Source organism: Heptranchias perlo, chromosome 33 (genome assembly GCF_035084215.1).
Source record: "Heptranchias perlo isolate sHepPer1 chromosome 33, sHepPer1.hap1, whole genome shotgun sequence".
Lineage (NCBI taxonomy): Eukaryota > Metazoa > Chordata > Chondrichthyes > Hexanchiformes > Hexanchidae > Heptranchias > Heptranchias perlo.
In genome coordinates this window covers 24,478,077-24,498,032 of record NC_090357.1, presented here as the reverse complement: position 1 = coordinate 24,498,032, position 19,956 = coordinate 24,478,077, and the positions used below count along the sequence as shown (strand labels likewise).

Below are 19,956 nucleotides of genomic sequence, written 5' to 3'. Positions count from 1 at the left end.
ATCATGGAACTCCCTACCCAACAGCACCTGGAGGACCTCCATCACACGGACTGCAGCGGTTCAAGAAGGCGGCTCACCACCACCTTCTCAAGGGCAATTAGGGATGGGCAATAAATGCCGGCCTTGCCAGCAATGCCCACATCCCATAGAAAAAACCCCTTAAGCCTGCTCCGCCATTCAATTAGACCATGGCTGAACTGTACCTCAACTCCATTTACCCACTGAGGCTCCATATCCTTGATACCCTCACCTAATAAAAATTTATCGATCTCAGTCTTGAAAGCTTCAACTGTCCCCCAGCATCCGCAGCCTTTTGAGGAGAGAATTTCCACCACACATTGTGTGAAAAAGTGCATCCTGATTTTCCTCCTAATTGGCCTGGCTCTAATTTTAAGATTATGTCCCCTCATTCTTGATTTCCCCACCAGAGGAAATAGTTTCTCCGCATCTACCCTACCGAATCCTTTTAACATTTTAGACACCTGGATCAGATCACCCCTCAATCTTCCATACTCGAGGGAGTGCATGTCTATGTTGAATAGCTTGCTGTCACGTCGTGGCCGGCCTCACCCATAAAGGATGGCCATTTGGAACAGTTATCGGGAGGCTGTGGAAACAGTGCAGTCAGCAGATGATTAAGGCTTTGAAATGGTGCTTTGCGAAGGTTAGCACTTATCGCAGTTCCTCTGTGCTGTTTTAATGGAGATGTTAACTCGATTATCCAACCCATTAAAATAAGGGCCAAAGGAATTTCATGCATTAAGTGTTTGTCACTAATCTTTGCACAGTGCAGTTTCAAGGCCTTACAACCATTAGATCTATCTAAAAATGATTGTACTTCTGGCTGTGACAAAGTGCTCCCTTATCCTACATTTACAAATGTACAAATACAGAAGGAAAATAAGTTGGTATGACAGAGAAAAGGATGGAGGAGATTTCCCTTTTATTGGATTGCTTGGGCATAGAGGAGAATTGGACGGGCTCCATTATGGACGTGGGATCCTCCGGATGGATTTTCCTCTACGTGCTCCGCTCAGGTGGTCCGATATGCCCGCACGCAATAGCAGGAATATCTGCCCCAGTGCTTCTTGCTGGCCTCATTAATATACCAGTAACACGCTTATATGAGCCTAGAAGTTACTGTTGGAGATATTACCGGGCAAACATTTAACGTTTTCTCTGCCCACTAATTTTCATGTTGATTCTAACCCAATTTTAAATCAATGGCTCGAGGCCTGTGTTGAAACATCAGGGGAATGTATTGGGGTTGTGCTCAGTGTTTGCTGTAACATCTGGGCTCAAGTGTGAAACAGCAGGTAAGACATATGCCTTCTCTATGCTCCGAGACTGGGCATCACCGAACCAGTCATTTTCAACACATTGTGTGAGTGGTGTTCCTGGGTTGATGAAGTACAGCAGTCTCAGTCAGGTAGAACTACTGTAATTCTTCATTCATTAGCATTGCTCAATCTGCAGATTCGGACGGGTGTAGGGATTACACTAGTAGGGTCATTTTGACTTTGAGCAATAGCGTAAAACAGGCGATAGCGAATCTGCTGCCCGTTATACATCGCTCTCGATTTTCAAAAATTGGAGAGATGTAGAACTGATGCGCTATTGTCCATATTACACTATTGCCCAAAGTCATAATTGTCTCCATTATCCTCCCAGAGACCACCAATTAAATCATCCCCTCGAATGAAGTTACCATATCCTGACTGATGGATATACCAAGGAGCCAGCCTGCTCTCACATGGACAGGTTGACCCTCATAGAAAGTGTGGATATTCTCAGGATAGTTTCTGCCCAAAATTACCCTCAAGCGGTGGGAGCGGAAAATTGCGTCAAGTGAAATTTAAAGGGATGGGGACAATTAAAGTGTTACAATCGGATGACAAAAATTCTTAAAGACTTTGGAGATCCTCAATAATTCATCTCAACCCATGGGCATCCTTTGCCAAGGCTCAAGGGGCAGGGGACTAAAACGTGACGGGCAAACACGAAGGGAAAGGAACCTCAAGTCACAAGCATGGGTCTGCAGGCAAACGCTGATACACTCCCACACCCGATCTTGTTGTTTGATGGCTGCCTTGAAGAGCAGGCGGTGCAGCATGAGGTGGTCAGAACGATGGTTCCACTCTGCAGCACAATCCCCGTTCTCCGGTGTTGCAGTGTGTCTGCAAGGAGGTGGAGGCAGGCATGAGGCTGCAGCTGGCCGGCGCTGTCACTGGATGCAGCAGCTCCGTGAAGCACAGAACTGCAGCTGATGGCACAAATCGGCATCTGCCTCTCTGAGGAAACAGTCTCCCATTGCCAGGTAGGTGAAGGCAGTGTTGGCACAAATGGTTAGTGGCATCTTGGTGGCTATGGCCAATTACGATAAACTGGTTGTTGATCACGCAAGCCTTCTTTCCTGCAGTGCCATTGAAAGCATGGCATACTGTAATCGGGATCCTTCAAAGGAAGCATTCAAAAGTACAGCTAGTCAGGCGTTCATGTATCAGGTTCTGCTCTTGCAGCTTCCTTCGCGAATCAGAGTCTCCACCTCATCATTAGCAAAATGAGGAATGTTCACCTCTGTCTGCAGATGCAGGAGTGCCGGTACTGGCAGCTGAGCTCAGAGCATCTCCTGTGCAGCCTGACCTGCCTGGCATCCCTCCGTAGTCCTCCTCATGTCAACCTTGATTCAGCGGTAGCATTCTCGCCACTAAGTCAGAAGGTCGTGGGTTCAAGTCCCACTCCAGAGACTTGAGTACATAATCTAGGCTGACACTTCAGTGCAGTACTGGGGGAGTGCTACACTGTTGGAAGCGCCGTCTTTCAGATAAGACATTAATCTGAGGCCCCATCTGCCCTCTCAGGTGGACGCAAAAGATCCCATTACACTATTCGAAGAAGAGCAGGGGAGTTATCCCCAGTGTCCTGGCCAATATTTATTATCACTAACATCACTAAAACAGATTATCTAGTCATTTATTTAATTGCTGCTAGTGGGAGCTTGCTGTGAGCAAATTGGCTGACACATTTCCTACATTACAACAATGGCTACACTTCAAAAGTACTTAATTGGCTATAAAGCGCTTTGGGAAGTCCTGAGGTTGTGAAAGGTGCTATATAAATGCAACTCTGTCTTTTCTTTCTCCTCCTCTCTCAAATATGTCAGATAGGGGGATCCCCATTGGGAAACCCATTGGTGCCAGTTATAGGAACATAGGAACATAGGAACAGGAGTAGGCCATTCAGCCCCTCGTGCCTGCTCTGCCATTTGATAAGATCATGGCTGATCTGTGATCTAACTCCATATACCTGCCTTTGGCCCATATAGGAGTTATGGTGCTGGGAACACAGAGTAAATAATTTAGAACAACTGGCACAAAAAGCCGAAATACTAGCAGAGAAAAAAATTAAAAGAAAGAAAGATGATTAATCAATAGGTATTTTAGCAACCCTGGTTTCTCATTTTAAATGGGCGTGGTTTGTGTTGGACATCTGAATGGTGGGAAATGGCGTACAGGCAAGACATGCCTCCAAGTTCACACATAAATGAAGCACCTGCCTGTTTTGGGCAGGAATGTTCACTGCCGTTGGTCCCGCCTAGTGTAAAATGCGTCAGTGTGAAAAATGGCCGGAGTTTGGCGGGTGAGGCACGACATCCGCCTATTCTCCAATAGCAATCACCCAACTCACACAGCAACAATGAGCAGCCAGCATCGGGAAATCCAGGCTAACTACTTCAGACACTGGGCAGTGAATACGAGGAACAGACTGCCTGGGGAAATGGTGGAGGCGTATAGTGTCAGGAAATTCAAAAGGGACACTTGGTCTGTTCACGGGAGTGATCAGTGACGCTGAACTCAAAAACGTAACAGAACGGTATGAGAAGTGGAGTATTGCATGACATTTTCCCAACATTGCAACCAGCCAAGCGAACCCCACTGTTCTCTCCCAGTTGTGCATATCCCTAGGACTTTGTGGCTAGCGCACTTAAAAATTGGACCATGCAGTCATAATCTTTGACCTTGAGCCATATCTCCAGGGGAGGGGCACATGAAGAAAGCTGTTCCCTCACCTCAGCACTCTGCGTTCTGATTTTATATTTGCTATAACTCGCAGAGCGAGGGGATCTCTTCATCTGTGACCACAGTGTCAGCAGCAGGGATTACTGGATAGCAATCAGGATTGGGAACCCTGGCTAAATATAATTTCCTCTTACGAGCCCTGGGACACTGAGGCCCACTATGCAATATACCACTGCCCTGGGTCAGATCAACTAACTCGGCACAGAACGGGGATCAGAATAAGTCGAACATTATTTTGTTTTGCACCTAATTCATTGCAATCACTGTGATGGGAGTTTCCCACTCCCCCCCAGTATGCAGTGTGTAAATGTACTTCATGGCATGGTACTAAGTCATACAGACCAGGAGAAGTCCCAGATTGAGTCCCTGATCTGTTATGAGCCTAACAGAAGTAGAGTGTTATCATGCGTCAATTAGGGAAAATTTCAATTTGTTTCTAAATGACTTTGGTTAGACACAGCGTAAACAGGGTTTCTTCCGATCTTCTGCCAAAATTATGGTGACTGATTGGGAGAATCCCCAGGGAGTTTCCCGGCATTAATCGGGTCATTTACCTCATTGCATTGTCTGAGACCTTGCTGTGCGCAAATTGCGTTTCCCGATGTTACACCAGTGACTACACTTCAAAAAGTACTTAACTGGTTGTGAAGCACTTTGGGATGTCCAGAAATCATCGCCATATAAATGCTAGTTCTTTCTTTCTAGTTGTCTTTTCAAAATTAGCTTCAGGGAGCTGTATCTTTAACAAGTTCCTTTTGACTTTGTGACTGGGTAGAAACTATCCAAAGAATATCCACACTTCCTATGCGGGACAACCTGTCCATGTGAGAGCAGGTTGGCTCCATGGTATATCCATCAGTAGCTTCATTCTAGAGGATGGTGATATCTGGGAGGACAATGGAGCTAATTATGACTTTGGTCGGTTCTTTCTTTAATGGGCAATATCGGATCAGTTATACATCTCTCCCCATTGACTTCAATGGAAATGAAAATTGGGAGAAATGTATAATGGGCAGCTGATCTGATATCACTTGTTTCACACTATCGCCCAAAGTCAAAATGACCCCCGTGCGTATTTCAGTTATAGGCTTCTACCCTCCTGATCTGCCCTAGCCTCATTCTCATTGAGTATGCAAAGTGGGATTCCTGGCGTCAAGAGCCAGTGCAACAAAGGAAATCCTGACAGTGTGCCCACAAGGATATTGCTGCAGCACCGTGAGATCCAGAGAGGGACCTTAAAGGGGCACAGGTGCCCCAAAGATCAGAACTGATGGGTCAGCGAAGGCCTCGGCTGAGACTGAGAGATTCAACAGGTGAGTGTCTGGGGCCGACTGGAGAGAGACGAGGCTGCTACAAGACCTCCCCCTCCATGGGGGCACCTCGGAGCCATTACCACCGCTCTCCGGGACCTAGCGCCGCCTTGCGCGTGGCAGCTCCAAGAAGCGGCGGTAAGCGGAACGGAAAGAAGGAAAATGTGCCAGGGGCTCGGACCCCGCCACCATTTGCCTGCAACAGGTGGGGAAGAAGTGGGGAGCGGCGGTCCCAGTGTGGGATAAGAGGAAGGAAATCCCGGTCGGAGAAGATAAGCTGCAGTAAGCCTCACAGCCCCGTTTTCCCAATTGCAGGTGGGATTAAGGAGGAAAATTCACCCCCACCCCCCCAGAACAGAGTTTGTTCTGTCAGGTGTCAAAGGCAAACTAACCATCAGATGGAGACTGGTGTTCACGCTTTATCTACTCAAGTATTCAAAATGATTAACATCTTAATTGCCCGACCACTGAGAAGAATCATTAATTGTTCAATGAAACTGCTTCAATGTCAAAGTGAAACAGCAACTGAATAGCAGCTGTGGGGTCCTCAGCTCCCTCCTTCTCCCTGCCTATTCCATGTGGGGCGGCTAAGGTATACTCCATGGTGACATCGCCCAATTAATGCTTCATCAGCACCTCAGGCAAAAGCTACTGCGAAGAACCACTCACACCCTGGACTGTTTTATTGTTCTGAAACACTTTATGCATTGTGTAAGTCAAGTGTTGTATCACTCACTTCTTGCTACAGTTTTCCACTGCTATGTAATTATCTTTCTTGTAAATAAATCGATTGTTTTAGCCTGCACATAACTGTCCGATAGTGCGGTATTTACTGTGAGCTGGGTATCGTCAGCGTACATGTGGTAGCTGACCCCACGTCTCTGGATGATGTCACCAAGGGGCAGCATGTAGATGAGGAAGAGAAGGGGACTCCAGAGGTAATGTTGCGGGGGCAGGAGGAGATGCTCTGGCTACGACTGGATAGGCAATTGTGGGATCAAATGAGGGCAATTCCATTGAGCTGGACAATGGAGTAGACAGGAGAGTATCCCATGTGGTCCCCAATGCATTATCCTATAATAAAAGGCTAATTATTAGTCTGTGGCACACTATCCCACTCATAGCACACGTACAAATGTAATTTTTATTCTGCTGATGGATACTGCTCTTTTGCTCTGAAAGTAGAGCTGGCAGGAGGCCCAAATCGTAAAAGAAAATTAGCAGATCACAGCTACGGTGGCAGAGGGAGCGTTACAAATTGCTTCACTGTCCTCAGGGTAGGGAAGGGAATATCAGCCAAGGTTCCAGCTCCTGTTTGTTTTCCAGTCTCCCTGTTGGGTGAGGAAGGGTCGGGCTTCGCTGGCAGTGTTCGCCAACACTCACATTTTGCTTTGATGAGTGCCAAAAATTCGAAAAGAAAGACTTGCATTTATCATTGCATCATAGTATGGTACAGCACAGGAGGAGGCCAATCGGCCCATCATGCCTGTGCCGGCTCTTTGAAAGAGCTATCCAATCAGTCCCATTCCCCTGCTCTTTCCCTATAGACTTGTAAATTTTTCCCTTCAAGTATATAGCGCTTTTCCCGGTGTGTTGACATCAGGGTGAGGACAGGTTTGAATTCCACTGTGATGCCCAATACAGTCAAATAATCTGCTGACATTAGCTATCAAAGCTGACATGGGAATAATAAGCACTTGGACAAGATACCTTAGCCCATAAAGAATGAACTTGCATTTATATCGTGCCTTTAATGACCTCAGGGCATCCCAAAGCTCTTTGCAGTCAATGAAGTACTTTTGAAGTGTAGTCACTGTCATAATATAGGAAATGCAGCAGCCAATTTGCACACAGCAAGGTCCCACAAACAGCAATGTGATAATGACCAGATAATCTATTTTAGTGAGATTGGTTGAGGGATAAATATTGGCCAGGACTAAAAAGCTGATTTATAAAATCTCAGGAATAGCTGTCCCTTGTCTGAAATCCCTCACCTTGGCACCAGTGAAAAGGACGGCTCGACTGGCATCTTGCCACCCATTTCACACTCCAATTTACCCAGTTATTAATAATTCATGTAAAATGTGGAGTATATCCTTTTTTGTGTACTTATGCTATACGCAACACTGCCTTTGATTTGGGTCCTTCCATTATTCTTTCCTATGTGCTTGATACTTAAATCACTTTACCTGCAAATGGAATAAGCGTGAAAGACCTGAACTTTGCCGATCAACAGACACAAATGAGTGGGCAAATTCTCTGCTCATGAAAGAACAATCACAGCATGTGTCACCTTTGGCAATACTGTTTGTTCCATGGCAGGGGGGGGGGGTTTCAAAGTGATTCCTGAAAACAGGGTGGGCTGTGGACCACCTGCTCAATTACCGTCCCACTTCTGCTACACTTCAAAATTTCTGCCTCCAGTCATTATTTTCTTTAATGGGCAAATTCAGCGATTCCACGCTCCCAGCATGGAACGCTGATAGACGGCAGCACAGGGGGAGATAGGAGGACAACACCGTCACGCCATTCGCCAACCTGCATTCCCATCAAGCGAGGCTCAGGATCACTGAATAAATCCTTATATCCCCACTATAGAGAATTAAACAAACACTGCAATGTGTTACACGCAAGATAAGGCACAGATGGAATGTGTTAGAGGGCACTGGCACAGTGAGAATTCAAATAACATCGTAAACCATAAGGAGCAAAGCTTGAGCGTTTAGTCAACGTCATACAAATAGCGAGGTGTGTAACCTTGAAACATATTCCAGCCTGTGTTATTCCAAATAATATATGCAGGCAACTTTCATGGAGACAGTTCCATCTGTTTTTCAGATCAAGAACCTCAGTTGATTCTGCCACCTTGCTGTGAGGTCACTAAGCCCAATGCTAGTACCCTCACTGGTTCGTTGACTGAGATCAGCTAACAGCACAGATTATGAATCAAATCTGGGCCATCCCTAATCTGGGTGGCTCCACATCACTCCAGTTACCAACTGAACCACTGAGGGTAATCTTCATTTAACTCGCCAGGCGGAAAACCCACAGGATCAGGTGGAATGTCAGGTTTACACCTCACCCAATATTACTCTCCACTGACTTTAATGGAGACTAAAATCAGGTGCGGTGCAAAACCAGCATTGCACTCGATCCCTTAAATATTCTTGATGGGCGAGTTAGGTTAAAATTACCACTAATGAGAGGGGACCACATATATAGGTGGATGGCTGAATAGACACTGGCCAAAATTTTCCACTTATGCGATCACCGGCCCACGATTTAAAGTGAATGGGCGCAGGAGCGAAAAACCCCGGCCAATATTACCTCCATCGACAGATTATCTTTCACACTGAGATGTCTCACGGCATTTTTTACATCACGAGTTATTTTTGGAGTGCAGTGACTATTGTTATGTATGCAAATGCAGCAAACTTTGTGCACCAGCAACGTCCCCCAAACAGCAATGAGATGATAGCTCAGTCTATCTGCTTACGGTCGGGAGAGGACTGTTGGCCAGGATACCAGACAATGCACTGCTCTTCTTGAAATAGTGCTATGGGATCTTTACTGAACTACTGGAAGAGGCAGATGGGGCCTGTTTTATTGCCTCATCTGAAGGACAGCATCCCTGACCATGCAGCACCCCTTCAATACTGTGTTGGAAGGTCAGCCTAGACTATGTGTTCAAAACCTGCTGTGAAGCTTAAGTCCACAACCTTCTGACTTAAAGAAGAGTGCTACCAACTGAGCCAAGCTGGTTCACATCTAGATAGTTGGTGGATAATTGGATACTTGTTTGTCTGAAGTGATATTAATGCTTGATTAGTTCAGGAAGCTTCAGACCATTTATTGCTCTGGCAGGAACTTCCATATAACTATTGTATTGATCTTGTCTCAAGGTTCTCCACTGATCTGCCATTTTGAATTTGATTGAAGCTGACGAAGATTCCAAATCACATTCCAAAATATCCTAAACTAATCATGGCTCAACATTACTGACTACGAGACTACTTTGAACTCCGGCATCATCCCCAATCCACAGATGGAACTAATTTGTTCCATTGATCATTTACTTTTTTCTCAATTTTCTCCTTTCCTCAAGGTGTGCACTCTGGTACTGTTCTATGGTCCATTGGCAGTCCTCCCAAGTGACCATGCAACAGTGGGCAATGAGTAATGGTAGGAAATTTGACTGCGGGCGGCATCACAGCAGAGCCTGACCATGTTCTTATTTAATGTATGACCGCGCGGCTCCCAAGTTGAGTCTTCGGGCAATAATGTGGACTGATGCAGCTCAGGGTTAGTGGCCTCATGTGGGCAGTAATGGCATCAGCATTTGGTCACTGTAGGATGGGCTGCATCACATGTGAAAACCCTTGGGTCTGGGGTTTGCCTTGATAACCCACTGGTGCAGTCATTATCTGTGAATTATATTCACCTCTCTCACTCATCACTCTATCTCTCCATATATACATTCATACTGACAGATAGCGTGTTTGCCTCATCTGCACGCACACACACACATATACACACACACCCGCACACACACCTACACAGATACACACATACATCCCTGTACACACACACACACACACATGCACACACACACCTTCCTGGTTGCTAGATAGTGATCAGAAGGACAGTTGATTTTGACCCTTCTTCACCCAAATACACTGAGGCCAACTGTAGCACCCTCACTGCAGCACCAGCTGAAACCAGTCAACTCAACACAAAGTGTGGATCAAACCTGGTACCCTCCTGCTTTGTATAGCTCAGTACCATGCCAGCTAGTGCCCTTATCAATGGAGCCATCAAGGGAGCTGCAGTTCTCACTATTTCCCACTAACTGGGGACATCAGAACATGAACATAACAAAGGACAGGCTGCAGCCTGCTTCAAATTGACGAGTCGGATTTCCCAGAGTATGTGAATGTGGGGCACAGCCAGCCACTGGGGGTTAGCTGTGTGATATCACCGTGTGATAGATCACACTTTACTTGCGGAATGTTTCCGTTGCGCTTGGATGTGCACAATCTGTCCTCCTTTAAGTCTCTGTCCTTGTCCTCTGCACTTATTAGACAGACACTGAGGCTAAATAAAGCAAACCTCAAGCTGAGTCTTCGGGCAACAATGTGGACTGATGCAGCTCAGGGTTACAAAGTGGCCTCACGTGGGCAGTAATGGCATTAGCATTTGGTCATTGTAGGATGGACTGCATCACATGTGAAAACCCTTGGGTCTGGGGTTTGCCTTGATAACCCTCTGCTGCAGTCATTATCTGTGAAATATATCCACTCTCTCTATCTCTCCATATACACATACGTACTGACACATAGCGTTTTTGCTTCACTGCAGGTTTAGATGCAACATCACATCCCTCCAATTTTACAAACACTGCTGACCAAGTTATTTATTTAAAAAGTATACATAAAATATATTTTGGAATCTGCAGAGTATTTAAAACACATTGCATATATGGCCCAACAATTTAATACAAAATATATAAATCTCATCTGTGTTGAAAGCACCGTCAGTAGCAGGACTGCACGACACAAGGGCTATTGCAATGCCAATTTGTGCAGTGGTGTTTTAAACCTTTTATGAATTTGCTTCTTTATGCAGGTGATGCAGCTGAATATATTGGGTCACTGCTAAAACACATCTCCCAAATGGCAAAAGGGGGAATAAGAAATGCCAAGCATTGTCCAGCCTGCACCGCCTATTGCAATGGGCAACTCCAGTTACATTTTTACATCAACCAGGAATCCGTTCACTTAATTCAACTCCCAGGGTGATTTAACAATCGAATGAATACATTTTTTTCGTGCAATATTCATAAATAAAATCAACAAAGCAGCATAAATATTAAATCAAGGCATGCTTTCTGGAATGATTCTAATTGGGAATAGGTTTTAAAGCCTCAATCGGTCATGTGAAATATATATTTCTGTAAGATTATTACAAAGCACTCACTCATCGTCCCTGATCAATTCTTCCTCCTCTTCCGCCGTCTGTGTTTGTTTCACCGGGGCCAAATTCTCCGTCTTCTCGTTGTAATTTCGGAAACAAACGTTGAGTTTCTCGTCGAAGTCGTTCACTAGATCCTCCATGGACTTGAAGCTCATCATCTCGGTGGTGAAATTGTCCAGTTCGGTCAGATCCTCCAGGTGGGAGACCGCCAGGGTCCGCACCGACCCCAGCTCGTTCAGGTTCTCGCTCTCCTCCTCCTCCTCCAGCTGCCCCCATTCCCCGGCTCGGTCGGGCTTCAACTCGTAGAAATCCTGCCATTCATCGTCCAGGGTGACCAGAGGAGCTGCCATCGCGGCGGGGATGTGAGGAGCAAGCAAACGCTCCAAGAGGGCTGCGGAGAGACTGCGCATTGAACAAGGTGAGATCATCTCCGCTCCAAACAAGAGCAGTAGAGAGAGCAGGCAGACCACATCTCTCCCCCAAACCATGCCCCTTTCTCAATCATTACTCGCTCTTATCTCCTCCTTTTCTCCCAAGGGTGCTGAGCCTTGGGTAACCCTTCACCTCCTCACCCTTGTGACCTTGCGTCCATGTGTGACCCTGACGGTATCAGCATGATATTGGGAGGGGAGAAGGTGTTGGGGGGGGCTTCAAGGCCATTCCTATCCCCTCACCTCCCAATATCCCACAGGGGTCACTGGATAGTGGTCAAGAGGAGCAATCCTGACCAATTTCCCCTTCCGTACCCCAGAGGTTCGAAGGACAGTTGCAGTGCCCCAAACGTTGACCTGGTCAAACCAGGATAAGAGTAAGTAAAGTGAGCATTGGTCCTCTCGAGAGTGAGTCTGGAGAATTAATAATGGAGAATAAGGAATTGGCGGATGAATTGAACAGATATTTTGCGTCAAACTTCACTGTAGAGGATACAAACAACATGCCAGAAATAATTGTGAATCAAGAGGTGGGAGGGAGGAACTTAAAACATTTACAATCACCAGGGAAAGGGTTTTGAAAAAATTATTAGAACTAAAAGCTGATAAGTCCCCAGGTCCTGACAGACTTCATCCTAGGGTCTTAAAAGAAGTGGCTGCAGAGATAGTAGATGCATTGGTATTAATTTTCCAAAATTTCCTAGATTCTGGAAGGGTCCCATCAGATTGGAAAATAGACAAATGTAACTTGTCTATTCAAGAAAGGAGGGAGACAGAAAGCAGGAAACTACTGGCCAGTTAGCTTAACATCTGTCATAGGGAAAATGCTAGAATCTATTATTAAGGAGGTTATAGCAGGGCACTTAGAAAATCTCAATGCAATCAGGCAGAGGCAACACAGCTTTGTGAAAGGGAAATAGTGTTTGACTAATTTATTAGAGTTCTTTGAGGAAGTAACAAGCAACGTAGATAAAGGGGATCCTGTGGATGTGGTGTACTTGGATTCCGAGAAGGCTTTTGACAAGGTGCCACATCAAAGGCTACGACACAAAATGAGAGCTCATGTATAGAGGGTAACATATTAGCATGGATAAAGGATTGGTTAGCTAACAGGAAGCAGAGAGTAGGCATAAGTGGGTCATTTTCAGGTTGGCAAGATGTAATGAGTGGAGTGCCACAGGGATCAGTGCTTGGGCCTCAACTATTTACAATCTATATCAACGACTTGGATGAAGGGACCAAATGTATGGTTGTTAAATTTGCTGATGACACAAAGGTAGGTAGGAAAGTAAGTTGTGAAGAGGACATAAGGAGTCTGCAGAGGGATATAGATAGGTTAAGTGAGTGTGCAAAAATTTGGCAGATGGAGTATAATGTGGGAAAATGTGAAGTTGTCCACTTTGACAGGAGGAATAGAAAAGCAGTATATTATTTAAATGGAGAGAGATTGCAGAACTCTGAGGTACAGAGAGATCTGGGTGTCATAGTACATGAATCACAAAAAGTTAGTATGCAGGTACAGCAAGTGATTAGGAAGGCAAATGGAATGTTGTAATTTATTGCAAGGGGAATGGAATATAAAAGTAGAGATGTTTTGCTACAGTTGTACAGGGCATTGGTGAGACCACATCTAGAATACTGTGTGCAGTTTTGTTCTCCTTATTTAAGAAAGGACATAATTGCTCTGGAGGCGGTTCAGAGAAGGTTCACTCGACTGATTCCTGGGATGAGGGGGTTATATTATGAGGAAAGGTTGGGCAAGTTGGGCCTGTATACACTGGAGTTTAGAAGAATGAGAGGTGATCTTATTGAAATATATAAGATCCTGAGGGGACTAGAAGGGGTAGATGCTGAGGGGATGTTTCCCCTCGTGAGAGAGACTAGAATTAGGGGACACAGTTTTAAAAATAAGAGGTCTCCCGTTTAAGACGGAGATGAGGAGAATTTTTTTCTCTCAGAGGGTTGTGAGTCTGAGGAACTCCCTTCCCCAGAGAGCAGTAGAGGCAGGGTCATTGAATATTTTTAAGGGTGATTTAGATAGATTCCTGATTAACAAGGGAGTCAAAGGTTATAGTAGGTGGACGGGAAAGTAGGGTTGAGGCCACAATCAGATCAGCCATGATCTTATCAAATGGCAAAGCAGGCTCGAGGGGCCGAATGGCCTACTCCTGCTCTTAATTCGTATATTCGTATGTTGAAGTCAGCTGACTTAGCACAACAACAATTTGCATTTATATAGCACCTTTAATGTAGTAAAAATCCCAAGATGTTTCACAGGAATGTTATCAAACAAAATTTGACACCGAGCCACATAAGGAGATATTAGGACAGGTGACCAAAAGCTTGGTCAAAGCAGTAGGTTTTAAGGAGCATCTTAAAGGAGGAGAGAGAGGTGGAGAGGTTTAGGGAGGAACTTCCAGAGCTTAGGGCCGGGCAGCTAATGGCACGGCCACCAATGAAGATGCGCAAGAGTCCAGAATTGGAGGAGTGCAGAGGTCTCGGAGGGTTGCAGGGCTGGAGGAGGTTACAGAGATAGGGAGGGGTGAGGCCATGGAGGGATTTGAAAACAAGGATGAGAATTTTGAAATCGAGGCGTTGCCGGACTGGGAGGCAATGAGGGTCACCGAGCACAGGGGTGATGGGTGAACGGGACTTGGTGCGAGTTAGGATACAGGCAGCAGAATTTTGGATGAGCTCAAGTTTACGGAGGGTACAAGGTGGGAGGCTGGCCAGGAGAGCATGGGAATGATTGTGTCTAGAGCAACAAAGGCATGGAATGAAGGTTTCAGCAGCAGATGAACTGAGGCAGGGATGGATCCGGCCAGTGTTACGGAGGTGGAAGTAGGCAGTCTTGGTGATAGAGAGGATATGGAGTCTAGAACTAGGGCGCATAATCGCAGGATACGGTGTCCGCCATTCAAGACTGAGATGCGGAGGAATTTCTTCACGCAGAGGGTTGTGAATCTTTGGAATTCTCTAACCCAGAGGGCTGTGGATGCTGAGTCATTGACTATATTCAAGGCTGAAATGGATAGATTTTTGGACTCTAGGGGAATCAAGGGATACGGGCGGGAAAGTGGAGTTGAGGTCAAAGATCAGCCATGATCTGATTGAATGGTGGAGCTGGCTCGAGGGGCAGTATGGCCTATTCCTGCTCCTATTTCTTATGTTCTTATGGAGTCGGATGTTCAACTCAGGGTCAAATAGGGGGCGAGGCTGTGAACACAGACCTGGAACCATTATGGTCTGGATGGCTGAGCCTCGAGCAGCATTGTTTTTTTGATGTACATATACTTATCTCACTGCTTTACTGGTAAATTTTGAATGAAACAGAATAAATAAAGAGCAATCCAAAGATTTTCCCTCCTTTCCCAGCTAATTTGGCCATAAGACTATAAGAGATAGGAGCAGGAGTAGGCCATTCGGCCCCTCGAGCCTGCTTCGCCATTCAATGAAATCATGGCTGACCTGATTTTTACCTCAACTCCACTTTCCCGCCTTTTCCCCATATCCTTTGACTCCCTTGCTGATCAAAAATTTGTCTAACTCAGCCTTGATTCATTGACTCAGCCTCCACAGCTTTTTGGGGTAAAGAATTCCAAAGATTCACGACCTTCTGGGAGAAGAAATTCCTCCTTATTTCCGTCTTAAACGGGCAACCCCTTATTCTGAGACTATGTCCCCTAGTTTTAGATTCCCCCATGAGGGGTAACATCCTCTCAGCATCTACCCTATCGAGTCCCCTCAGAATCTTGTGTGTTTCAATAAGATCTCCTCTCATCCTTCTAAACTCCAATGAGTATAGACCCAATCTGTTCAATCTTTCCTCATAAGACAACCCTTGAATACCCGGAATCAACCTAGTGAACCTTCTCTGAACTGCCTCCAATGCAAGTATGTCCGTCCTTAAATAAGGGCACCAGAACTGTACGCAGTACTCCAGGTGTGGTCTCACCAGCACCCTGTACAGTTGTAGCATGACTTCCCTGCTTTTATACTCCATCCCCCTAGAAATAAAGGCCAATATTCCGTTTGCCTTCCGGATTACCTGCTGCACCTATATGTTGACTTTTTGTGTTTCATGTACGAGGACACCCAGATCCCTCTGTACCGCAGCATTTTGTAGTATTTCTCCATTCAAATAATATTTTGCTTTTTTATTTTTCCTCCCAAAGTGGATGACTTCACATTTTCCCACATTATATTCCATCAGCCAAATTTTTGCCCGTTCGCTTAACCTGTCAATATCCCTTTGCAGACACTTTGTGTCCTCATCGCAACTTGCTTTTCCACCTATCTTTGTATCATCAGCAAATTTGGCCACAGGACACTCTGTTCCTTCATCCAAGTCATTGATATATATTGTAAATAGTTGAGGCCCCAGCACTGAGCCCTGCTTCACCCCACTAGTTACAGGTTGCCATTTTGAAAATGACCCTTTTATCCCGACTCTTTGTTTTCTGTTAGTTAGCCAATCCTCTATCCATGCCAGTATATTACCCCCAACACCATGAGCTCTTATCTTGTGCAGTAATCTTTTATGTGGCACCTTATCAAATGCCTTTTGGAAATCCAAATATACTGCATCCATTGGTTCCCCTTTATCCACCCTGCCCATTGCTTCCTCAAAGAACTCTAATAAATTTGTCAGACACGATTTCCCCTTCATAAAACCATGTTGACTCTCCTTGATTGTATTATGAGTCTCCAAATGTCCTGCCACTACTTCCTTAATAATGGATTCTAGCACCACACCGCACCACTCACCTTTAGCATTCAGCCGAGTTTACACCATCACAAAATCTTCCTCGGGTTGGCAGGCCTGGAACTCACTGATATAATGAAAGAACTTGTATTGATCTGGTACTCCCTCAGTACTGCATTTATGTGGCAGCCTACAATATATGCGTAAGTCCTGGAGCGGGATTTAAACCCACAATCTTTGAGGGTTAAATGTAAGGCTGCTAAGACTGTGCTAAGGCTAAAATGATATAGCAAGTGTGTAACACAAACACACTTAGTGATATATTCAGTGTGTGACACAAACACACTCAGTGATACAGTCATTGTGCGATACAAACACACTCAGGATCCAGTGATACAGACACATTCAGGATTCAGTGGATGTGTGATGCAGAAACATTCAGTGATACAGTGTGTGCCTTAGACAGGTTAATTAATACAGTCAGTGACACAATATATGCAATGATACAGTGCATGACCAAGCTTTTGGTCACCTGACCTAATATCTCCTTCTATGGCTCGGTGTCAAATTTTGTCTGATAACGCTCCTGTGAGGCATTTTGGGATGTTTTTACTACGTTACAGGTGCTATATAAATGCAAGTGGTAGCTGTTGTTGTTGAGTGAGACACACATGCTCAATGATACAATCAGTGTGTAACACAGACATATGCAGTGATACAGTCTGTGTGCGATGCAGACACTCAGTGATACAGTGTGTGTGTGAAACAAAGCACTCAGTGATAGTGTGTGATACAGTGCATGCATACTAATACACCACTGTCACTGTGCAATTACTCACATCCAGCATTAAGGAGTCAACATTCAACAGTCAGAACTGCAGCCATTTAATAAGAAACACCATTTGCGATATACAGTACGAGAAATATACCACCAGAGGAAATATTCAACACAGGCCTGGCATTAACAGAAGATGCCACAGGCAAGAGGGCCTAGCTCTTTTATATATTCACAACAGTGACAGCCGGAGATACTGCAGGATTGCTGTTTCGTGATTACTACTCTTCCATTGCAAACTCACCTGATAGGAGCTGGCTTTAGTACAAGAGTACTTAAGGGTCAAATTAAATAACACAGTGGGATAGATTCTGGCAGCAGGCCTCATGCCCTGCAACATTGATTAGTATACAGTAAAACAGAACCTTAACTAGAGCCCAGGAACAGGGAGTCAAATATTGAACTGATGCAGTAAACAGAACCACTTAACGATACTGTTCAGCCTGTTTAATGTACTGATGTAGCGTGTGAATATTTAGTGTATCAAGCACCAGTTGAAAACTCCATCACATATTGCACTAAGGGCATAGCAGTGAGTGGAGGTAGCCAAGCCGATGACACTATAGGTCACAGAACTCAAATAACTGTCCCAATAATGTCAAGAGTCCTGAGGGGAGCCAATCTTTGGCACCCTTACTGCTACCATACTTCATGAGCTGCTAGAGTTACCAACTCTGGTTGGATGTATTCCTGGAGGTTTCGTTACATGACCTTCTGCCTTCAAGTGCCCCAGCCAGTCAAACAGCCTTTTCCTCTATCACTAATATTTTAATAACTAATAAATGTAAGTGTTCAAACAAATTGAAAAAAAACCTAATAACTATTTTAATGCCCCTATGATTTTTCTCCCGTGTTGCTCTCAGCAATGTCCAGGAGATTCATCTTCAATTCCTGGAGACTCCAGCACAATCCTGGAGGGTTGGCAACCCGATATGCTGCCGCTCACATTATCAGGCTCTATGGCCTGAAGCCTATGAACCCCCATCGTGCATTGCTTTTGATAAAGTGCCCCAGAATGTTTGTCGCACTCCGAGCACATGTGCGCTAGGCTCATTGAGGCCCCCAAAAATATTTAAACCAGTTCCCAGAATATAGCTTAAAGGCATGAATAGTCCTCTAGTTGGTCAGTGCACCGTAAAAGAAGAGCCCTTGCTTCATGTTGGATCTTTCTTCCTAAAGTAACCCCATTCATTGGCACTATCTGCTGTTTATTTTTCCACCGATTTTAAATTACCATATTATGTTGGGAAATGCGGCAGCCAATTTGCACATTCCAAGGTCCCACAAACAGCAATGAGAGAGGAACAGGAATAGGCCATTCAGCCCCTCGAGCCTGTTCCGCCATTCAATTAGATCATGGCTCATCTGTATCTTAACTTCATTTATCCACCTTGGTTCCATATCCCTTAACACAAAGGTCTATCAATCACAGTTTTTACATTTTCAATTGACCCCAGCCTCTTTTTGCGGGAGAGAGTTCTGGATTTCCACTACCCTTCGTGTGAAGAAGTTGCTTTCTGGCATCACCCCTTAAGGGCCTAGCTCTAATTTTAATGTTATGGCCCCTTGTTCTGGACTCTCCCAACAGAAGAAATAGATTCTCTCTATCTACCCTTTCAAATTCTCAAATTCTTAATCATCCTAAACATCTCAATTAATCTTCTATACTCAAGGGAATACAAGTCTAATCTATGCAACCTGTCCTCATAATTTAACCCTTTTAGTCCCAGTATTATTCTGCTGAATCTGCGCTGCACTCCCTTCAAAACCAATTTATCCTTCCTGAGGCGCGGTGCCCAGAACTGAACGCAATACTTCAGATGCTCTGGTTGCTATATTCAATGACATCGTAGAGTATATTTTCTTAGTCCTGACCCATGTCAAGATATCTCGCACGTATTGAATAATCGAGGGCCCGTTGGCTGCAATTTTTTGATGCATCCGAGGTTCCTCATCACGGATAAGGACTCACAACATCTACCCTTACAAATGCTCCCCATGCACCATGGGGGTGAAATGGGACATGGGCGGGGACGCAAAACAGCCGGAATCGCATTTACCGCCCATTATATGACACTCCCAATAATCAGTGCTGTTGAAGTCAGCGGAGCCGATCTCGGCCGGGGCATGTAATGGGCGATCGGTGCCATGCCACCTGTTTTGCCTTCCCGCCCGTGTCCTATTTCACCCCTGTAGTGACCAGAGCAATTTTCGCCTCCAAACCGTCTGAAACCAAGACTCATTACACCATCTCCTGATCGCATACCGCAGAACTCGCAGGGGCAGAATTTGCGCAGGGCGGCGAGGCAACGATCGCTGCAGCTCCTGCACAATAAATTTACGAATGTACTTACTGTGGGCTCTGTGGTGTCGACTTGGGTGATTTTGAACTTTTAAAGAATTGTGCACTATCAATCTAGCCTCTGAACAACGTAGGTTGATTCACAGTGAAATGTCTGTGAGAATAGAAGACACGCCCACAAAATCTGTCAGGAAGAGAAGCCACGCCCACAAACAGACAAGAAGACTTCATTCATTTAAAGTTAATATTCTGAAAGTCATTATAAACAAAAATTTTAATTTTTTTTATAAGAAGCCAAAGAAATAATTGAATTAAATTAAA

The 19,956-nt window shown here is 45.0% G+C and overlaps 1 protein-coding gene across 1 annotated transcript in view; it reads right to left on the bottom strand.

Moving 5' to 3' along the window:
* Nucleotides 1-11,810, bottom strand: part of fez1 (fasciculation and elongation protein zeta 1 (zygin I)) — a 60,906-nt gene extending 49,096 nt beyond the window's left edge. The window contains exon 1 of the mRNA XM_067971068.1: nt 11,366-11,810. Coding sequence (XP_067827169.1) covers nt 11,366-11,790 — 425 coding nt within the window. The 5' untranslated portion in view covers nt 11,791-11,810. The remainder of the gene's footprint in view (nt 1-11,365) is intronic.
* Nucleotides 11,811-19,956: the final 8,146 nt, after the last annotated feature.